The sequence below is a fragment of the Phacochoerus africanus genome, chromosome 11 (genome assembly GCF_016906955.1).
Source record: "Phacochoerus africanus isolate WHEZ1 chromosome 11, ROS_Pafr_v1, whole genome shotgun sequence".
Taxonomy (NCBI): Eukaryota; Metazoa; Chordata; class Mammalia; order Artiodactyla; family Suidae; genus Phacochoerus; species Phacochoerus africanus.
The window spans coordinates 67601405-67620607 of NC_062554.1; the positions used below are offsets into that span (position 1 = coordinate 67601405).

Sequence of the window (19203 nt, forward strand, 5' to 3'; positions counted from 1 at the left end):
CTACCAGATGGAATCCCCATTTTCCTCTTTTTTTTTGTCTTATTCTCCTCTTTTTTTTTTTTCTTTTTAACTTTTACTGTTTGGGTTGAACTCAACAACAAAATTAAAGCAGTCAGTTGTCGAAAAAACATGCCTTTTATTTGCAATAAATAGGTGGGCATTCAGCAAGTAGATCATCCGTTTTCAAAGTTAAGCATATTTTGTCATATATTGTGAAGGGAAGGGAAGGCAACTATTGTTTCTCGAGTATCTATCATCTTAAAAGCTTTTACATCCACTTCTTTCTGTTTTCAGGATGAAAACTAAATATCTTACATTGATTTAGAGTAGTGGTTCTGAACCCTTGGCCACCCTTCAGGATCACAGGCCAATTCTTTAAAAATTATGGATGCCCAGGATCCCTTCCAGACTTAAAGAATTAGATTCTCTGAGTTTGGGGCCCAGACTCTGGTATATTTTTAAAAGCTTTCCTGCACAAGTCTCATATGCAGTCAGGATTGCACACCACTGGTTTGGAAGTTCTTTGGCATCTGGGCTTCCAGCTAGTTCTTCCACAATCGAGGCCTCATGTCTTCTGTCTCAAATGCTGTGTTGCATTTCCTACAGTTTCTGAAGATGCTGAGTTATTTCCTGTTTTTGTGCCTTTGTTGGTCCTTCCACTCACAGTGCTTTCCTCAGCATTCTTGGTCTGAGCAGCACCTTACCAGTCCTCTGTAACCCTGCAGCTGGAAGAGGGCTGCTGTTGTGTTGTGTACATATATCTTTTACCGGACTTCCAAATACTTTGTAATAATTTTTGTAGTAGTGCCCCTTTTTGACTGTGAGTTTCCTAGGTGTTAGGGCCGTGTCTGACACTTCTTTGTGCCCCAGGACCTGGCTATTTTCTGAGGTATGGTCAGTGTTCCCCAAAGGTTGGATGGATTGTAACTTATCCTGTAGTTTTCACAGGAAATCTACATTTACTGTGAAATGTAGTGTGTTTTATTATTTTTAGTCTTTAGAGACAAAGGACTTTCAGTTCAGAGACACTGAACAATTTGCCCTAGTTTGTTTCATTAATAAATAGAAGACCCAGACTTTAAACCCAGTTCTGCCTGGCTTTAAAGGTGATGCTTTTTTGTTTTCGTTTCATTCATTTTGTTGTAAAAATCCTGTTGCTAGACACGGTTTGGTTCTTGCTACACTAAATGCAAAAGGTTGGATTTTAAGAACATATTGGTGAAAGATAATGTAGAAATTAAATGCAATATATGATACAGATTATAACAACTATGGACATGATTGAGTTGACTAGATGGAAAGGGGCAAGTATTTAACGTAGAGTCGTGGATGTAGGATTGGGGTAGAAAACACTAATGTTCTTCCATATGTCATGCTTATATATGTATGAGGTTGAATCCTCTGTTAATAAAAGCCATTGTTACATGATTCTGCTTCATGAAATCAGTTCCATATTTTAACTAATTGCCAGGGTAAAACTATATGGCTGATGTGGCCACCATACGTTCTAGAATGAGGAATATATATATTTTTAAATCTTTTACAGCTGCGTGTGCAGCATATGGAAGTTCTTGGGCTAGGGATCAAATCGGAGCTGCAGCTGCTGGACTTTGACATAGCCGCAGCAATGCCAGATCTGAGCCATATGTGCGACCAATGCTGCAGCTTGCAGAAACGCAGGATCCTTAACCCACTGACCAAGGCCAGGGATCAAACCCCATCCTCACGGAGACAACGTCGGGTTCTTAACCTGCTGAGCCGCAATGAGAACTCCTAGAATGAGGAATCTTGATGTTAGTAGATGGGTAGTATCAGACTCTCTGAGCTGTTTTGTCAGAAGTTCACATAAGGCAATGGAGTTGAGATTATGGTAATTCTTCGATTGCCTTTTCTGATGTAGAAAACAGGAAAAATAGATAAAAGTAATTAATGGTATTTTTTTTAATTGAACTTACAAGTATAGGATGCCAGGAATTACACTTGTATTTTTTTTTTAAAGACTAATCAGGGAGTTCCCCTCTTGGTTCAGGGGTAATGAATCAGACTAGGATCCATGAGGATGTGGGTTCAATCCCTGGCCATGCTCAGTGGGTTAAGGATCCCGTGTTGCTGTGAACTGTGGTGTAGGTCACAGATGCGGCTCAGATCTGACGTTGCTGTGGCTGTGGTGTAGGCTGGCAGCTGCAGCTCTGATTTGATCCCTCACCTGGGAACTTCCATATGCTGCAGGTGTGGCCCTAAAAAGACCAAAAAAAAAAAAAAAAACCTAAGTAAAAGCAATCAAATGGCAAAAAAGAATTTAGGATGCAGGTAGGAATTTAGGAAAGCTAAAGATTCTGTTACATACATTGAAGACTTGTTTTTAATTATGTTAATTATCTTCAGAATTATCCTGTGTGCAATGCCATTTGACTGGTAATACTCCCACTCCACTGATATACATTGATTCATTATAGAGGTTGGGCTTGATTAAAAACCCCAACTGTCTTGTCTTTCTCCTTGTGTCAAAGTTCTGATTCTACCATGGAAATAATTAGTGTCACCTCTGCTTTTAAAAAAAAGTTTATAAATAAGACAGTCTTGAAAAGTTTGGAATATTTATGGTTGGCTCTGGTTCATTAGCTCTAGGAGGTATGAGGGGGAAAAGGCTGCCAAGAAAAAAATGCATAAGGAATATGGGGGTTATATTCACTTCACATTTAAATTTTAACTATTGCCCATGAATAATAAACAGGCCTCAATCTGGGGATTGTATCAGGTTCTTCTGGTCCTAAAATTGTATGATTCATTTTTGAAATTTGAAATTAAAATTATCCTTATGTAATTATATTGATGTATTAAGCTTTCTCGCCATCTGGATAGTTATATTTTTGCATTTTTCTCCCTCAATCTTTTGTCTCACAGCTGTGGTAAAAGTCAGTCTCACTGCTTGAAACATACATACTTTACCATACCTGTGTAATTTTTGTCCTTAAAGGATGGATTTCCATGTACATTGTAAACTATAATTCTTAAGTTCTAAGGTTGTGCTTTGTCTCGGTATGGTAAGGTTATTGACTTTTCTGATGAGGTCAGTGTTGCAAAGATTGTTTTTCAGGGTTTGATTTTCTTTTCAGATGCTTTAAAAGTGCTCTTAGAGCATTTTCATTACTCTAAGAATGTTCCTACTATAATAATTACTCCTTTGAACTCAGTAAAACCCGCAAGCACCTCCAAACTGCAGGATGAAAGCAGAGATGAAGCATGGTGGAAAAGGCCTGCCAGGAGGTGAAACGCCTGTTCTACTTCCAGGTGGCGCAATTTGGAAATGACATTTGCTCATGTGCCTCAGTTCCCTTATTTGTAAAATAAAGATGTGTATTATATGAGCTTTAGAAGTTCTCTCAGTATTACACCATGGTAATGAAGCATTTGATTAGTAGTTTAGCAATCACAAATCATTCTTACATAATAATTTGAAAAAATGCATTTCTGCCAGATTATAACTTTCAGGTCTCTGTCAATAATGCAAACATTTTTCACTAAACAGGACTTAAACTTGCTGTCAGTAGATTTTCTTTTTAATTTAAGTAATGGGTTTCTCCTTAGGATAAGGATGAGATCAGTAAAATAAGATACCAGGTATAAACTGAAGCTGAAGGAAAAAGAAAATATAAGAATTAGACTGAAGTAATGCAAACAGGAAACATCTTGGTCCAAAAGAATAGTAATGTTGATTGAATCCAAGTTGCGATCAGGATACCATGATGAATAACTTGTGTCCTCTGCCCTGTTCACCGCAATAAATACTGAGAAAGAATGGAGGGGAGAGAGCATCATTTTGATTGAGACATCAAGCCTGGTAAATGGAGCTCTCCTCAGGCAGTTCCCAAAACATGACTATTAACACTTTAGGAAACTCAAAAAAGAGTTTTTTGACAAAACAAAAGACATTATCCACTGAGATGGCATTAAGAGAAACCTTGATGGAAAGATGGCATTTGTATAAAGCAGGTAATTTATAGCTGTGCAATTCCTGTTTTTTTTTTTTTTTTTTTCTTCCCCTTTTTTGGCTGCCCAGCAGCATATGGAATTCCTGGGCTAGGGATCAGATCCAAGCCACAGTTGTGACCTAAGCTGCAGATCCTTTAACCCACTATGCTGGGCTGGGGATCGAACCAGTGCTCTGGAGAGGCCACCGATCCCTTTTTGCTGCCGTGGGAATTCCCAATTGCTGTTCATTTATGCATCCAGGTGGTGGATCGAAAGAACCTTCAAATGAATTAGTCAGGAAGTGCTTATTGAATACCTGATGCTGGTCAGTATTGAGGCCCTTGTATCAAAATGAATGGTATTGAAGAGAAGGAGGCCGGAAGGGGTTGGGAAGACTTCATGGAAGAGGACTGTTTGACTTGAATTGTGTTGCCTCCAAAATTTATATGTTGAAGCCCTAACTCCTAAGGCGACTGTATTTGGAGAGAGAGTCTTTAAAGAGGTAATTAGATTAAATGATGTCAAAGGGGCAGATGCTCATCCAGAATGACTGATGCTCTTATAAGAGGAGAGAGAGATGCACAAACAGAAAAGAGGCCACATGAAGCCATGGTGAGAAGATGGCCATGTGCAGATCAAACAGAGAGGCCTCAGGAGAAACCAGATCTGCCAGCATCTTCATTTTGGACGTACAGCCTCCAGAACTGAAAGTAAATTTCTCTGGTTTAAGCCACCTAGTCTGTAGTACTTTCTTAGGGCTGGGCCAGTAGGCTAATAAATACCAAAAGGGACTTGATTTAAGTCTTGAAGGGTAGATAAGTCATTTCCTAGAAATGGCTTTAGTGGAGATCACTACCCAAGAGGCTGGTTTGGAAAAGCACTCCGCACAAGCGAGGAAGGAAAACTACAGGAAAAGTTGGGATTCTTGTGGAATTAAAGAGTAGAGGAGAGAAGTGAGTGTGAATGGGATACGGGTGGGTCCTTGGGGACTGTGTGCCACTATGTCTGGTACGGAGGAGGTGCTCGTAGCCAATCTTGGTATGCAGGGAGAGAAAGCTGGTATTTGATATGGTAGAATATATAGGGCTTACATTTCGGGTTTTGGTGAGGAGTCAGTTTTAGAAAGATCGGGGGGATATGATCTGTAGCATGTATGGAAATGAAGAGTAAGTTACAGCTCTAAGAATTATCATAAAAAGAAAAATAAGCCAGCATATGGTAATATCCTGCGTGTTTACTGGGAAGAGTAGGGAGTTGGGGTTGAATGTTTTTGAGGCTAAGAAGTATCCCATTTGTTGTTCATCTTTGGGGTTTCACAAGGATTAGAATGTGTTAGTAACTGAGGTATGGCATTCTCCCATTCCCATTTTTTTCTTTTCTTTTTTTTTCTTTTTTTTTTTTTTTTTTTTTTGCATTTTAGGGCCCCATGTGTGGCATATGGAGGTTCCCAGGCTAGGGGTCAAATCAGAGCTACAGCTGCTGGCCTACACCACAGTCTCAGCAGTGCAGAATCCAAGCCATGTCTGTGATCTACACCACAGCTTGTAGAAATGCCACATCCCCAACCACTGAGCAAGGTCAGGGATTGAACCTGCATCCTCATGGATACTAGTCGGATTTGTTACCATTGAGCCACACGGGAACTCCTCAAAGATTTTAGAACAGAAGGGTTATCTTTTGTTTCCAGGAAGCTTTACGATTATCAATTTAGCTCTCTCCTTTCTCCTGATATCATAGCTAAATGTGAAAATCCCAGTTGTGATCCAGGTGCCCTTTATCCCCCACAGAGTCCTAGGATGTCCCTTCCTAAGATGCACTGGTTCTTGGGAGCAGTGTCACCATCTGCCTCACATGCTGCCTAAATACGGTTGCTCACATGGTGTATGTCTCTAAAAGAGTGTTTGTTTGCTTTTCTCACTGCAGGAATTATACACGTTTATTTTAAATGTTTTGGATACTATAGACATGTATAAATAAAAAATCAAATAATTTATAATTCTGCTGAGGTAGAGCTGTTCTTTATATGGGGAGTCAGATGGAATAAATAATTTTGCTTCCTTTTTTTTTGTCAGTTAATGCACATGATTATTCATTACGGTAATATTAATGTTATTGGTAGCACAGCGTGTTTTTAAATGTAGAGTCCCTTCTCTAGCAGTGCCTAGACTGGCATAGGAAATAGTATTTTGTTTTGTTTTTTCCTGATAAAATGTTGATGGGTGATGTTTGCAGTAGGTGGGCCCAGATTCCGCTTTACTCCTGGTAAAATGCAGAAACCTCTGTGAATTACATTTGGTAAATTAGAACTGAACTATTCCTTTTAAACTATGCATTTGAGATAGGATGAAAAGAGCTGTATTTTTTAAAGAAGTGTAGATGTCTTCCTTGTAAATAGATTGTATTCACCATACTTGTTTACTGTTGTAGTGAACATGTTTTTCTTTCTTCCCTATTTAGTAATCAAAGTTTAGTTTTAAAGGAGCCAGTCATTTACAGGAGAATGAAATGAAGTTCAGTCTTCTTGGTAATTGAGTGTTTAGCTTCTTGAGATAAGGCAGGAAGGCAGGGTTCTTACCCTCCTTGATTAAGTGGTACTTCACTTCAGATCAGTGAATGACTTCTAAGAAGGTACAAAGTTTACTTTGTTTTCATTTAATTTCTGTGTTGAATTGATTTTATAATTTATGATATAAAACTTGTGAATGATCATAAGCAATGCATATCATTTGATCTCTATGTCTGAATAATAAAGATCTTTTGTCTTTTTGATATTGCAGTTGACTCACGTTGACCAGGCAAGCTTCCAGCTGGATGTCTTTGGAACATCCTTTATTCTTGACGTCCTGCTAAATCAGTAAGTCTTTCCTGAGCTGTACTCACTGTTTTCAGATACACACTGAATCCACTTTCTCATCCTTCTTTAAAGCTTTGTTTTCTTACTGTATTTTATTTCGTCTCCCTGTATCAGTTAAGCACTATATTTGAAACTGTTGTATTGACTGTAAGTTATGTGGTTTGGTAAATAACAGAAAATGGATATCTGCTTGAAATTGGACAGCTGTCTCAGATTTAAAAATGTAAAACTGTGTTCCCTGGTGGATCAGCAGGTTGTCACTGCTGTGGCTCAGGTCTTTGCTGTGGTGGGGGTTCAGTCCCTGGCCTGGGAACTTCTGCATGCCATGGGTGAGGCCAAAAAAAAAAAAGAATGTAAAATTGCGGGAAACATAATCTACCATTTTGCATAAAGATATATATGATCTAGGTTCCTGTGAAGGACAATACATTGTGAAAATAATACTTTGGGTATTAAGACATCTTTCTTAAGAACAGCAGAAAAGAAAAGTGATTCTTTTTTGCTCAGTGAATCAGAGGACTGGGTGCATGATAGTGTGATTCCAAATAATGCCAGTAGATGCTTTGGTTTGGGGGTTGATTTCTGTAAGATTTAAATTATTCTGCATATACTATGTAATTTTGCAAATTCTCATTTGCTAACTAGAATTTAGATTTGGAATACTAAAAATTTTAGACCTGGAAGTGGCTTTTGGCTTTTTTTTTTGCTATTTCTTGGGCTGCTCCTGCGGCACATGGAGGTTCCCAGGCTAGGGGTTGAATCGGAGCTGTAGCCACCGGCCTACACCAGAGCCACAGCAACGCGGGATCCGAGCCGCGTCTGCGACCTACACCACAGCTCATGGCAACGCCGGATCGTTAACCCACTGAGCAAGGGCAGGGACCGAACCCGCAACCTCATGGTTCCTAGTCGGATTCGTTAACCACTGCGCCACGACGGGAACTCCGGAAGTGGCTTTTGATAAGTCACTGCGTTTAATTGCTTCTCTTTGGGTAAGTATAGTGTTTAATAAGCCTTACAAGATATTTAGTTTTCTATTCACTTTTGTTTTTTTGCTTTTTTTTAGGGCCACAGTCGTGGCATATGGCATATGGAGGTTCCCAGGTTAGGGCTTGAATTGGAGCTGTAGCCACTGTCCTACACCACAACCACAGCAGTACAGGATCCTTAACCAACTCAGTGAGGCCAGGGATCAAACCTGCGTCCTCATGGATACTAGTCAGGTTCATAACCCACTGAGCCACTACAGGAACTCCTGTTAATTCACTTTTTTCTTTTCTTTTCTTTTTTTTTTTGTTTTAAAGTATCCTACTTCTTATCCTGGGCAGGTGGGAAGAGACCAGGTCTCTGTCGGCCAGTGTTTCTGAGCAGAGCAGCCCTGGCCCACAGCTTTGTTGAAATCAGCTATGCGGCAATTTAGGAAGAACACATGAAACCAGGAGGACAGTAAGGTAGACCAAGAGTGAGAGCTAGCGCCTAATTTCCAGGTGGAATCAGCCAGGTGGAATCATCCAGGTAGAAGACTGAGTTAATTAAAGAAGGATGTAAGAGGCAAGATTTAGAGCTATGCTATCTGGATAGGTAGCCACCAGCGTCTTGTGGCTCTTTAAATTAAAATAAGCTAACTTAAATAAATTCTGTTCCTCAGTTACACAAGCCACATTTCACATGCTCAAAAGCCATGTATGGCTAGTGGTTACCTTTATAGGACAAGGCAGAACGTTCCCATCATTTCAGAAAGTTCTGCTGGACAGTGCTGTTTTCAAGGTTGCCTTTGCAAAAAGAGTGTATGTGAATTGTTAAGATCACTGAGGGAGGTCAATCAGTGTTAGGAGAATTCACTTCTTTTTAGATTTTAGTCCATGTTTAATGGATTCATTTAATAATAATTTTTATCAGCATCCTAATTTTTATGGCATTTATTTCCAAAGTGTTGATGATATAATATGTATTTTAGTGCTTAAGTTATGCATTAGTTTGTTCTTTAATTACGTTGCCTCACAGGTACACTTTGTAAGTAGTTCTCCCATCTCCCCACAGTTTTTGTAGTTTATAAACAATTTAAATACTGAAAGTCCTATGTTAGATGGCAGTCTGCTCTTCAGGTAATCTAACAACAGGAGTGTTTTGTTCTTTGATGGTGTATATTTTAAAAATGTGATAGAAATTGTATTTCTACAATACTCATTAAAATAGTTTATTTCGTATTTTTAAAATTCATGGCCTAGAATATATATAATCAATGTTTCCTTCATACCACACGGTATTTTTTTTAACCCTCATTTCATAGGGTATGAATAATACTGTGTTGATGTGATCTGTATCTTATATTCCTGCTTGGTATAAGTAACTTCAGATTTACATGTTTGTGTGACTCATGTCAGTGTTTCAGCAATTTTGGGATGTCACAGAGTTTTAAAAAACTCGTTATGGAGGAATGCATGCTCAGAAAAAAAAAGAGTAGACGAGCTCTCTCATCTGATTCTAGCACTTAGAGACTGATTGCCCTGTTTTAAGTTGTGACCCTCTCTGTGCTCACTTCTCCTTGCAGTCTGCTACCTTTTCTCCTCTGATTAATTTAAGAAATAATGTTCATCACTATTTAATCTAAAAGTTGACTCATAAAACTTCCATTTTTGGAGTTCCTGTCATGTCTCAGTGGAGACAAATCCAACTAGGAACCATGAGGTTGTAGGCTCGATCCCTGGCCTCTCTCAGTGGGTTAAGGATCCGGCGTTGCCGTGAGCTGTGGTGTAGGTTGCAGACGAGGCTTGGATCCCGAGTTGCCATGGGCTGTGGTGTAGGCCGGCAGCTGTAGCTTAGATTGGACCCCTAGCCTGGGAATCTCCATATGCTGCTGGTGTGGCCCTAAAAAAAAAAAAAAAAAAAAGCCATTTTTGCAGGTCAAAAATATGATGACCAGCATTGTCATATGGTCAGCTGAGTCCCTATATTTTAATTTTTGTGTTTACTCGTTATTTTTATTTTTTGTTTTTTTCCTCCCACTGTTTTATTTTTAGCCTAACAGGCACTACATTCTAGTTTGGGAGGTCATGCTGACTTTGAAACCAAAGTCTGGAATGGAACAGGAGATGGAGGAGATGACAGGATGAGGGTGGAGGCTGTGGGCTGGGGAAGAGCGTGAGCAAACAGGGAGGAGCGCCAGTGTTTGGGACTGGCTTCTACAGGCTGTGCGTGTACATGGAGGTATGATTTGGAGTCAGGCTCCCGGGTCTCTATTTCAGTGACTCTTCCCCATCCCTCCTTTAAACCACTGTTCCTGTGGATATAGCCCCTGCCTTGTTTGCTGGTTTCTGACTTTTATATTGCTTACTCCATGAGAGAAGGGATGTTGCTTCCTCTGTCCAAACCACCTCACTTCCATCGGAGAAATCTGAGCCCTAAAGCTTTCTCTTCCTGAAGAAGAGACACATTTGGCCATACTTATGAGAGCAAGAGGCTTAGAACACTAAAGGTGAAGTAGAATTCCTTTTGAGATCCTGGCAAGAAGCTTCATGGCATTTTTCTTCTTATTCCAGTGGAAATTTGAAATTACGAGAAGTACAAAGGATAAAATAGTAGCATGAATAGAGATTGCCTGGGCTGAGAAATATGCAAAGTGTCTCTTTTTTTTTTTTTTGGCTTGGGATATATATTAAACATAAGTATCTATTTTTTTGTTGTTGTTTGTTTGTTTGGCTGCACCTGTGGGATGTAGGTCCCTGGGCCAGGGATCGAACCTGTGCCACAGCGTCGACCAGAGCCATTGCAGTGACAAGGCCAGATTCTTAACCTGTTGCTCCACAAGAGAGCTCCGGGTATCTATTTTCTTTAGATAATAAGATCTAGGATGATTTGATACAAAGATATTTTTCTTATTTTTATGAAGAATGTTTTTATTTCATGGTTGCAGTTTGTATATTGTCTTGTGGTTATGTTGGTGAAGGAGCAGAAAGATGAAAAGTATATTATGCTCTTTAGACTTTTCCTTCCTCTCTTCCTTTATTCCTTCCCTCTTCCTTCCTTCTTGGCTTGCTTTCTTTCTCTTTCTCACACATAGGCCAAATATCATTTATTTAACATACATTAAAAAAACTTTTTCTTTAATTTTCTTCTTTGATGTAGAGTTGATTTACAATATTTTATTAGTTTCAGGTATACAACAGTGATTCTGAATTTTTATTGATTATACTCAGGTTATTATAAAATAATGGCTATATTCACTATGCTGTACAATATATCTCTGTAGATGATTTATTTTAGACATAGTAGTTTATACCTCTTAATCCTTTACCCCTCTCTTGCTCCTCTTCTTCCCCAGCCCCACTGGAAACCACTAGTGTGTTCTATAGATTTGTGAGACTATTTCTGTTTTGTCACTTTGATTCATTTATTTCATTTTTTAGATTCCACATATGTGATAACATAAATATTTGTCTTTATCATATAGCATAATACCCTCTAGATCCATTTATGTTGTTAAAAATGCAAAATTTCATCCTATATATATGGTAGGCTGATTAAGTTTCCTGACATTGGAGAAGTGGCCTTTTGTAGGAGAGATGTGTGTATTCTAGCAGCACATTCCCCTCCGGTCACCAAAGCTCTGAACTCTAGGGCTCCCCGTGTAGGTGTGTGGGTCCTTCTGTTATGGTGGGCTGACTACTGTAAGTTTGCTGGTTGGCATGGCTGGCTCTCTGTCCAGTTGGTTGCCAGGACCTTCCTTGCATGGTGGTTGCTGGCCACTGGTTGGCGGGCTGAGTAATGGCCGGGCAGGCTTAGGACCCAAGGGGTCCCAGGTCTGGTGCTGGCCTGCTGGTGGGTGGAACTGAGTCCCGGGGACTCTGACTCTAGTGCCCTGGGGGTCCTGAAGCTATGTCAGTCCACTGGTGGTTGGGGCCAGATCCCAGGGTTGCTGACTGAGGACCCCAGGATATCTCACATCTGGAGTTGGCCTCTTGGCAGGGTCAAGTCCAGGGGTCTCTGGCTTGAGGGTCCAGAGGTCTCAGTGCTGGTGTTGGACCTCTGCTGGGTGAGGCCAATTCCTGATATAGCTGGTTGTGGGGTCCAGCATGTCCCGAAGTTGTGTCTGCAGCTGGTGAATGGGGCCAGATCTTGGGACAGCTGGCTGAGGGTCCCGAGGTGTCTCAGGGCTGGTGCCGGCCTGCCGGTGAGAGGGCTTGGTCCTGCCATGGCACGTTGCGGAGCTGTGGTTGCTGGGGGACTAGAGTCCATCCACTGGTGGATGAGGCTGGCACTGAAGCTAGAGCTGGTTCTCTGGTGTCAGGACTATAGCCACCGAGGGCTCTAGGGCTGGTCCCTATGCCCTGTGGGTGGAACAGGGGTCCCTGTGTTTCTGGCTGCAGGACCCTGGATGTTGCAATCTAGTACCTTCTCCCTGGCATGTGGGGTCAGGTCCTGGGACCTGTGGTGGACAGGGCCATGACCAAGATTGGCTGTGGGCTCAGGGAGTCTTAAGCCAGCTGGCCTGCTGTGGGTGGGGCTGTGTCCCCCCCAGCTAGCTGCCTGGCCTGAAATGGACTGGTGCCTATAGGCTGGTGGGGTGGGGCTGGGTACAGAGGTTAATAAGCTAGAGGGAGGGTTTCAGAATGGCAATTGCCAGCCCCAGTGTCCACATGGAAGAATGAACTCCCCAGAGTCCCTGCTGCCAGTGTCTGTGTCCCCAGGGTGAGCTCCAGTCGCCTCTTCCCTCAGATCTCCTAGATCAGTAGGTGGGTCTGCCACAGGCTCTTTCAAATTACTACTTCTGCTCTGGGTCCTGGAGTGTGCGAGATTCTGCGTGTGCCCTGAATGAGTGGAATCTCTGTTTCCCACAGCCCTCTGGCTCTCCCAGAAATAATCCCTGCTGGCCCTTAAAGCCAAACATTCTGAGGGCTCCTCTTCCTGGTGCTGGACCCTTGGGCTGCGGGGAGCAGGTGTGGGGCTCCGATCCCTCCCTCCTTGGGGAGAATCTCTGCAGTTATAGTTATCCTCCCCTTGTGGTTTGCCCACCCTCTGGTGTGGGCCTTGACTCCTGCACCTTCGCCTCTCCTACCTGTCTCGTTGTGGTTCCTTCTTTATATCTTTAGTTGAGAAAGTCTCTTCTGATAGGTTCTCATCTTTCAGCTCTGTAGTTTCTCTGTAAATAGTTGCAATTTCAGTGTGCTCACAAGAGGAAGTGAGCTCAGAGTCTTCTTACTCCAAAATCTGGGGACTCTTTTTTTTTTTTTTTTTTTGTCTTTTTGCCATTTCTAGGGCCGCTCCTGTAGCATAGGGAGGTTCCAAGGCTAGGGGTCCAATCAGAGCTGTAGCCTCCGGCCTACACCACAGCTCACGACAACGCCAGATCCTTAACCCACTGAGCAAGGCCAGGGATCAAACCCACAGCCTCGCGGTTCCTAGTCGGATTCGTTAACCACTGAGCCACGACGGGAACTCCTGGGGGACTCTTTAACCTAAGCTTTTAACTTATGAAGCAATTCTAGGGCTGTGGAGCAGGTGAGGTTTTTGTTTTGTTTCAAACTGCAGGGGCATGGGGTTCCCTGGTGGCCTAGGGATTAAGGATCTGGCGTTGTCACTGCTATGGCTGAGGTTGCTGCTATGGCATGTGTTCGATCCCTGGCCTGGGAACTTCCACATGCTATGGGCATGTCCAAAAAAAATGAATAGATAAAATAAAATGGAGGCAAATTGAATAAGTCTCTGTGTAGCTGGATTCCAGTTACAAAATGGACCCAACAATATATAGCTTTAGATTGGAATGGAAGGGAAAGTATCTTTACAAGTATCTAAACAAGATTATCTGTAACCAAATTATATAAGAAATTCAACCTTTGGGTTGTAACTTGCACAGGAGGCAGATGAAGACTTTGGTGAAAAGTGACAAGCACAGCCAGTTCCCATGTTATCAAGACTACGAAGGGTGGGAAGCAGATCTCAACTTCCTCATGGGGTCACACAGCTGTGACATGTCACTCTTTGGGACAGACATGTTAATAAAACCAAGCATATGGCCTGGCCTGACCTGGTCTGGCCTGGTCAAACTAGTACTGAGGCCACATTGGACTTTCCAGAGTTCAGCAACTGGCATAATACTTTATCGTGAAATATTCCTCAGAAAGAAACGGCTCAGTAAAGACATCTAACTGTATCATTGAAGCAGTTCAGGCCAAGTCTGTTCCTGTAACTCTCTCCTCTCTTCTTCAGGAAGTGGATAATTAAACTACCTAAAGCAATGCAAGAATATTGAAAACATTCCTTCTCATTACTCCTTGATTCTATTTTTTTAATAGCAGGTGGCCTGACAAATAAACCACACATATACATACATGCACCCCTCACACCGCATACTGCACAAAGAAGCACATCTCCCACATGGACTGTGCCTGGTTGTTTTAGGATGTGAAACCTATAACTAGAAAGAGAGGGAGTTCCCATTGTGGCGCAGTGGTTAAGGAATCTGACTAGGAACTGTGAGGTTGTGGGTTCGATCCCTGGCCTTGCTCAGTGGGTTAAGGATCCGGTGTTGCCTTGAGCTGTGGTGTAGGTTACAGACGCGGTTCAGATCCCGCATTGCTGTGGCTCTGGCGTAGGCCAGCGGCTACAGCTCCGATTCGACCCCTAGCCTGGGAACCTCCATATGCAGCGGGAAGCAGCCCTAGAAAAGGCAAAAAGAAAAAAAAAAAAAGGAAAAGAAAGAGAGGACCCATCTTTGATAGCCTGGGTTTTTGGAATGGATTCTGCTATCCAGCCATGAGATCTTGAATGATCCAACTCTTAAATTATGACTGTTTTAAAAATAGATTCATTCCTTTTTATCTTCTTAATCCGATAACAAGAAAAATAGTTTCTCTCACCTTGTGATTCTTATGTCAGTCTCTCGTCTTTTCCTCCTTCACGGGGGTGTGAGGAGGAGGGAGGACCACCAAGGACTTGGAGGTGACAGCTGTCAGTAGACAGAGTTGCCTGCCGGTGCACGTGGGAGGTGATGTGGAGCTGGGGTAGAGGGTGGGGATGAGGCAGTAGGAGGAACAGAAGCAGGGTCCCACAAGGAACACCCAGATGCTATTCCAGTGGGCAAGTCCAATCTTATCTTCTTTCATTTAGAGCCATCGCCTGCCAATTAGTCCTCCCTCGATAGCTTTCCACTGGGACTCTTGCATTTGCAAGGAAAGTAGGAATCACAGTCAGTAGCTAAAAGACAGGGTATGAATTCAACTGGAACTGAAAGTTAAGTTTGTAAGAGGCTCATTAACCCAAATGTGCTCTATTTTCAGTTCGGTAGAGTGTTTATAGTGTGGATAAAAACAAGTGATGAGAATAAGATGATAATTAAATGGTGATGTTATGTTATGATAATGAATAACATAATAGATCTCTCACTGTTATTAATATATCTGTAACTGACTACCTTGCTTTTTAACTAAATTTGTTATGGTAAATATTTGTTTATATGTATATTTAATACAAAATTATTGTGTAGAAGAGAGATCTGGGTTGAATGGTCCTTTTCAACAACGGTTTTTAATTTTTATTTTATACACACATATGTATATATAAATATGTGCATATATGCATGTATACAAGGCACACACATGTGTACACAATGCATATGAACACAGACACACGTGTACACACATATATATGTATACAACACATATATACAGTTCTTAAGCCTCCAGTAACTGCTAAGAGTTTTTCTAGATCCTGAGGTCTCAGTAGAAACAAGGAAATAAGTACCCTGTTCTAACTAGAGTCTGTGTTCTAGTCAGAAAAACAATGAACGTGTTAACAAATAATTTCAGAGTGATATGCTATTAATAGCAAGTGCCTGATGTGGAGGTGGAGGTGGTTGTTAGCATCATCTCTGAGGAGATGACAATAGACTGAAGGGGTGTAGCGAACAGCAGGTGTCAAGGCCCTGAGGCAGGAACAAGCTTAGTGTGTTTGAGAGACAGGAAGATGGCGTAAGAGGTTGGAACAGGAGCTGAGAGTTATTAAATGAGGTTGGAAAGGTAGAAGGATCCTCTTAGGCCACAGAAAAGACTTTGGATGATAGTCTAAGCAGTGGTTACTGATTTTTATTCTACACCCTCTGTTGCATTATTCACTGTTTTCCTCACTGACTTAAGATTCTTTATTCATCATATTTTGTTATTGTATATTTGAATGTCTTCTCAAATCTCTTCTGAAGATCTTTTCATTAGTTATTGGGCCTAGTACCATCACACTATTTATTGTAGCTTTATGAGTGTTTTCATATCTAGAATGGAAAACTCTCGTTATTTTAGTTTTATTTTGCAAAATTTCTTAGACATTTTTGCATTTTCTTAGATGGAAATTTAGGGTAATTTTGTCACTCTCTTTTTGGAATTTTAATTGGACTGCTATAAAACCTATAATTTAATTTGAGAAAAGTACACATTCTATGGTATCATGTCTTTTCATTAATATCATTATGGTGGTTGTTTTAATTTTTTTCTTTTTTTATCGAAATGTAGTTGATTTACAATATTTCTTCAATTTCTTTCTTTTTTTTTGTCTTTTGTTGTTGTTGTTGTTGTTGTTGCTATTTCTTGGGCCGCTCCTGCGGCATATGGAGGTTCCCAGGCTAGGGGTTGAATCGCAGCTGTAGCCACCGGCCTACGCCAGAGCCACAGCAACGCGGGATTTGAGCCGCGTCTGCAACCTACACCACAGCTCACGGCAACGCCGGATCGTTAACCCACTGAGCAAGGGCAGGGACCGAACCCTCAACCTCATGGTTCCTAGTCGGATTCGTTAACCACTGCGCCACGACGGGAACTCCTTCAGTTTCTTTTGTACAGCAGATTGACCCAATCACACATAGTTCCCTGTTCTATGTAGCCCCACCTTCCATCCATTCCAAATGTAACAGTTTGCATCCAAAAATCCTGAACTGCCCACCCTTCCCCCGGGAACCACAGGTCTGCTCTCCTTGGCTGTGATCTGTTTCTGTTTTGTAGATAGGGTCATCTGTGCCATATTTTAGATTCCGTAAATGGGTGATATCATATAGTATTTGCTTTTTTCTTTCTGGCTTACTTCCCTTAGTATGAGAATCTCTAGTTCCATCCATGTTGCTGCAGATGGCATTGTGTGTCTTTTTTATGGCTTAGCAGTATTCCATTATGCTTATGTACCACATCTTCTTAATCCATTCATCTGTGGATGGACATTTAGGTTGTTTCCATGTCTTTGCTATTGTGAATAGTGCTGCAGTGAACATAGGGGTGCATGTATCTTTTTCAATGAAAGTTTTGTCTGGATATATGCCCAAGAGTAGGATTGCTGGATCATATGGTAGTTCTGTATTTAGCTTTCTGAGGTACCTCCATACTATTTTTCATAGTGGTTGTACCAATTTACATTCCCACCAACAGTGAAGGAGGGTACCCTTTTCTCATACCCTCTTCAGCATTTGTTATTTATTGACTTGTTAATGATGACCATTCAGACTGGTGTGAGGTGGTACTTCACTGTAGTTTTGATTTGCATTTCTCTAATAGTGATATTGAACTTTTTTTCATGTGCCTGTTCACCATTCATATGTCTTCTCTGGATAATAGTCTATTTAGGTCTTCTGCCCATTTTTCAATTGGGTTGTTTGACTTTTGTTGTTGTTGAGTTGTATGAGTTGTTTTATGTATTTTGGAGATTAGGCACTTGTCTGTTGCATTGTTTGCAAAGATTGTCTTCCATTCTGTGGTTTGTCTTTTCATTTTATTCATGATTTCCTTTGCTGTTCAAAAGCTTTTGAGTTTAATTAGATCCCATTTGTTTATTGGTTTCTTTTTTTTTTTTGTCTTTTTGCTATTTCTTTGGGCCACTCCCGTGGCATATGGAGGTTCCCAGGCTAGGGGTCCAATCGGAGCTGTAGCCACCGGCCTACACCAGAGCCACAGCAATGTGGGATCCGAGCCGAGTCTGCAACCTACACCACAGGTCACGGCAACGCCGGATTGTCAACCCACTGAGCAAGGGCAGGGACCGAACCCGCAACCTCATGGTTCCTAGTCGGATTCGTTAACCACTGCACCACGACGGGAACCACTGTTTATTGGTATCTTTATTATCATTATTTAGGAGGTGGATCAAACAAGATGTAGCTGTGATTTATGTCAAAGAGTGTTCTACCTGTGTTTTTCTCTAGGAGTTTTATAGTATCTGTTCTTATATTTTTGTGTTAGTTAGTGTTCTATTTTCATTCTTTTACATGTAGCTTTCTAGTTTTCCTAGCACCATTTATTGAAGAGACTATCTTTCTTCCATTGTATGTTCTTGCCTCTTTTGTCATAGATCAGTTGACCATAGGTGCTTGGGTTTATTTCTGGGCTTTCTATCCCAGGTTTATTTCTGGGCTTTCTATCCTGCTCCATATAGCTATATTTCTGTTTTTGTGTCAGTACCATATGGTTTTGATAAATGTAGCTTTGTAGTATTGTCTGAAGTCAGGAAGCTTGATTCCTCCATTTTTGTCTTTCTTCTTCAGTATTGCTTTGGCTATTCAGGGTCTCTTGTGTTTGATACAAATTTTAAAATATTCAGTTCTAGTTTTGTGAAGAATGTCCTTGGTAATTTGATACGGATTGCATTGTATCTTTAGATTGCCTAGGGCAGTATAGTCATTTTGACAGTGTTGATACTTCCAATCTAAGAGCATCATGCATCTTTCCATCTGTTTGTGTCATCTTTGATTTTTTTCATCAGTGTCTTATAATTTTTAGAGTATAGGTCTTTTGTATCTTTAGGGAGGTTTATTCCTAGGTATTTTATTCTTTTCGATGTGATGGTAAATGGGGTGGTTTCTCTGATTTCTCTTTCTGATCTTTCATTGTTAGTATATAGAAATGGAATTGATTTTTATGTGTTAATTTTGTAGCCTGCAACTTTGCCAAATTCATCAATGAGTTCTAACAGTTTTCTGGTGCTGTATTTAGGGTTTTCTAAGTAGAGTATCATGTCATCTGCAAACAGTGGTAGTTCTACTTCTTTTCCAATTTGGATTCCTTTTATTTCTTTTTCTTCTCTGATTGCCATGGCTAGGACTTCCAAAACTCTGTTGAATAGTAGTGGTAAAAGTGAACATCCTTGTTTTGTTCCTGATCTTAGTGTAAATGTTTTCAGTTTTTCTTTTTATCATTGAGAATGCTATTAGCCGTGGGTTTTTCATATATGGTTTCAATTATGTTGAGGTAGATTCCCCCTATGCCCACTCCCTGGAGAGTTTTTTATCAAAAACGGGTGTTGAATTTTGTTAAAAGCCTTTTCTGCCTCTATTGAGATGATCATATGGTTTTTGTTTTTCAGTTTGTTGATGTGGTGTATCACATTGATTGATTTGTGGATATTGAAGA

The 19203-nt window shown here is 40.9% G+C and overlaps 1 protein-coding gene across 6 annotated transcripts in view; it reads left to right on the forward strand.

Moving 5' to 3' along the window:
• Positions 1-19203, forward strand: part of ADAM22 (ADAM metallopeptidase domain 22) — a 236023-nt gene that overhangs the window by 27705 nt on the left and 189115 nt on the right. For all 6 annotated transcript variants that reach the window (XM_047752655.1, XM_047752658.1, XM_047752653.1 and 3 more), the window contains exon 3: positions 6750-6826. In XM_047752655.1, the coding sequence (XP_047608611.1) occupies positions 6750-6826 (77 nt within the window). The remainder of the gene's footprint in view (positions 1-6749; positions 6827-19203) is intronic.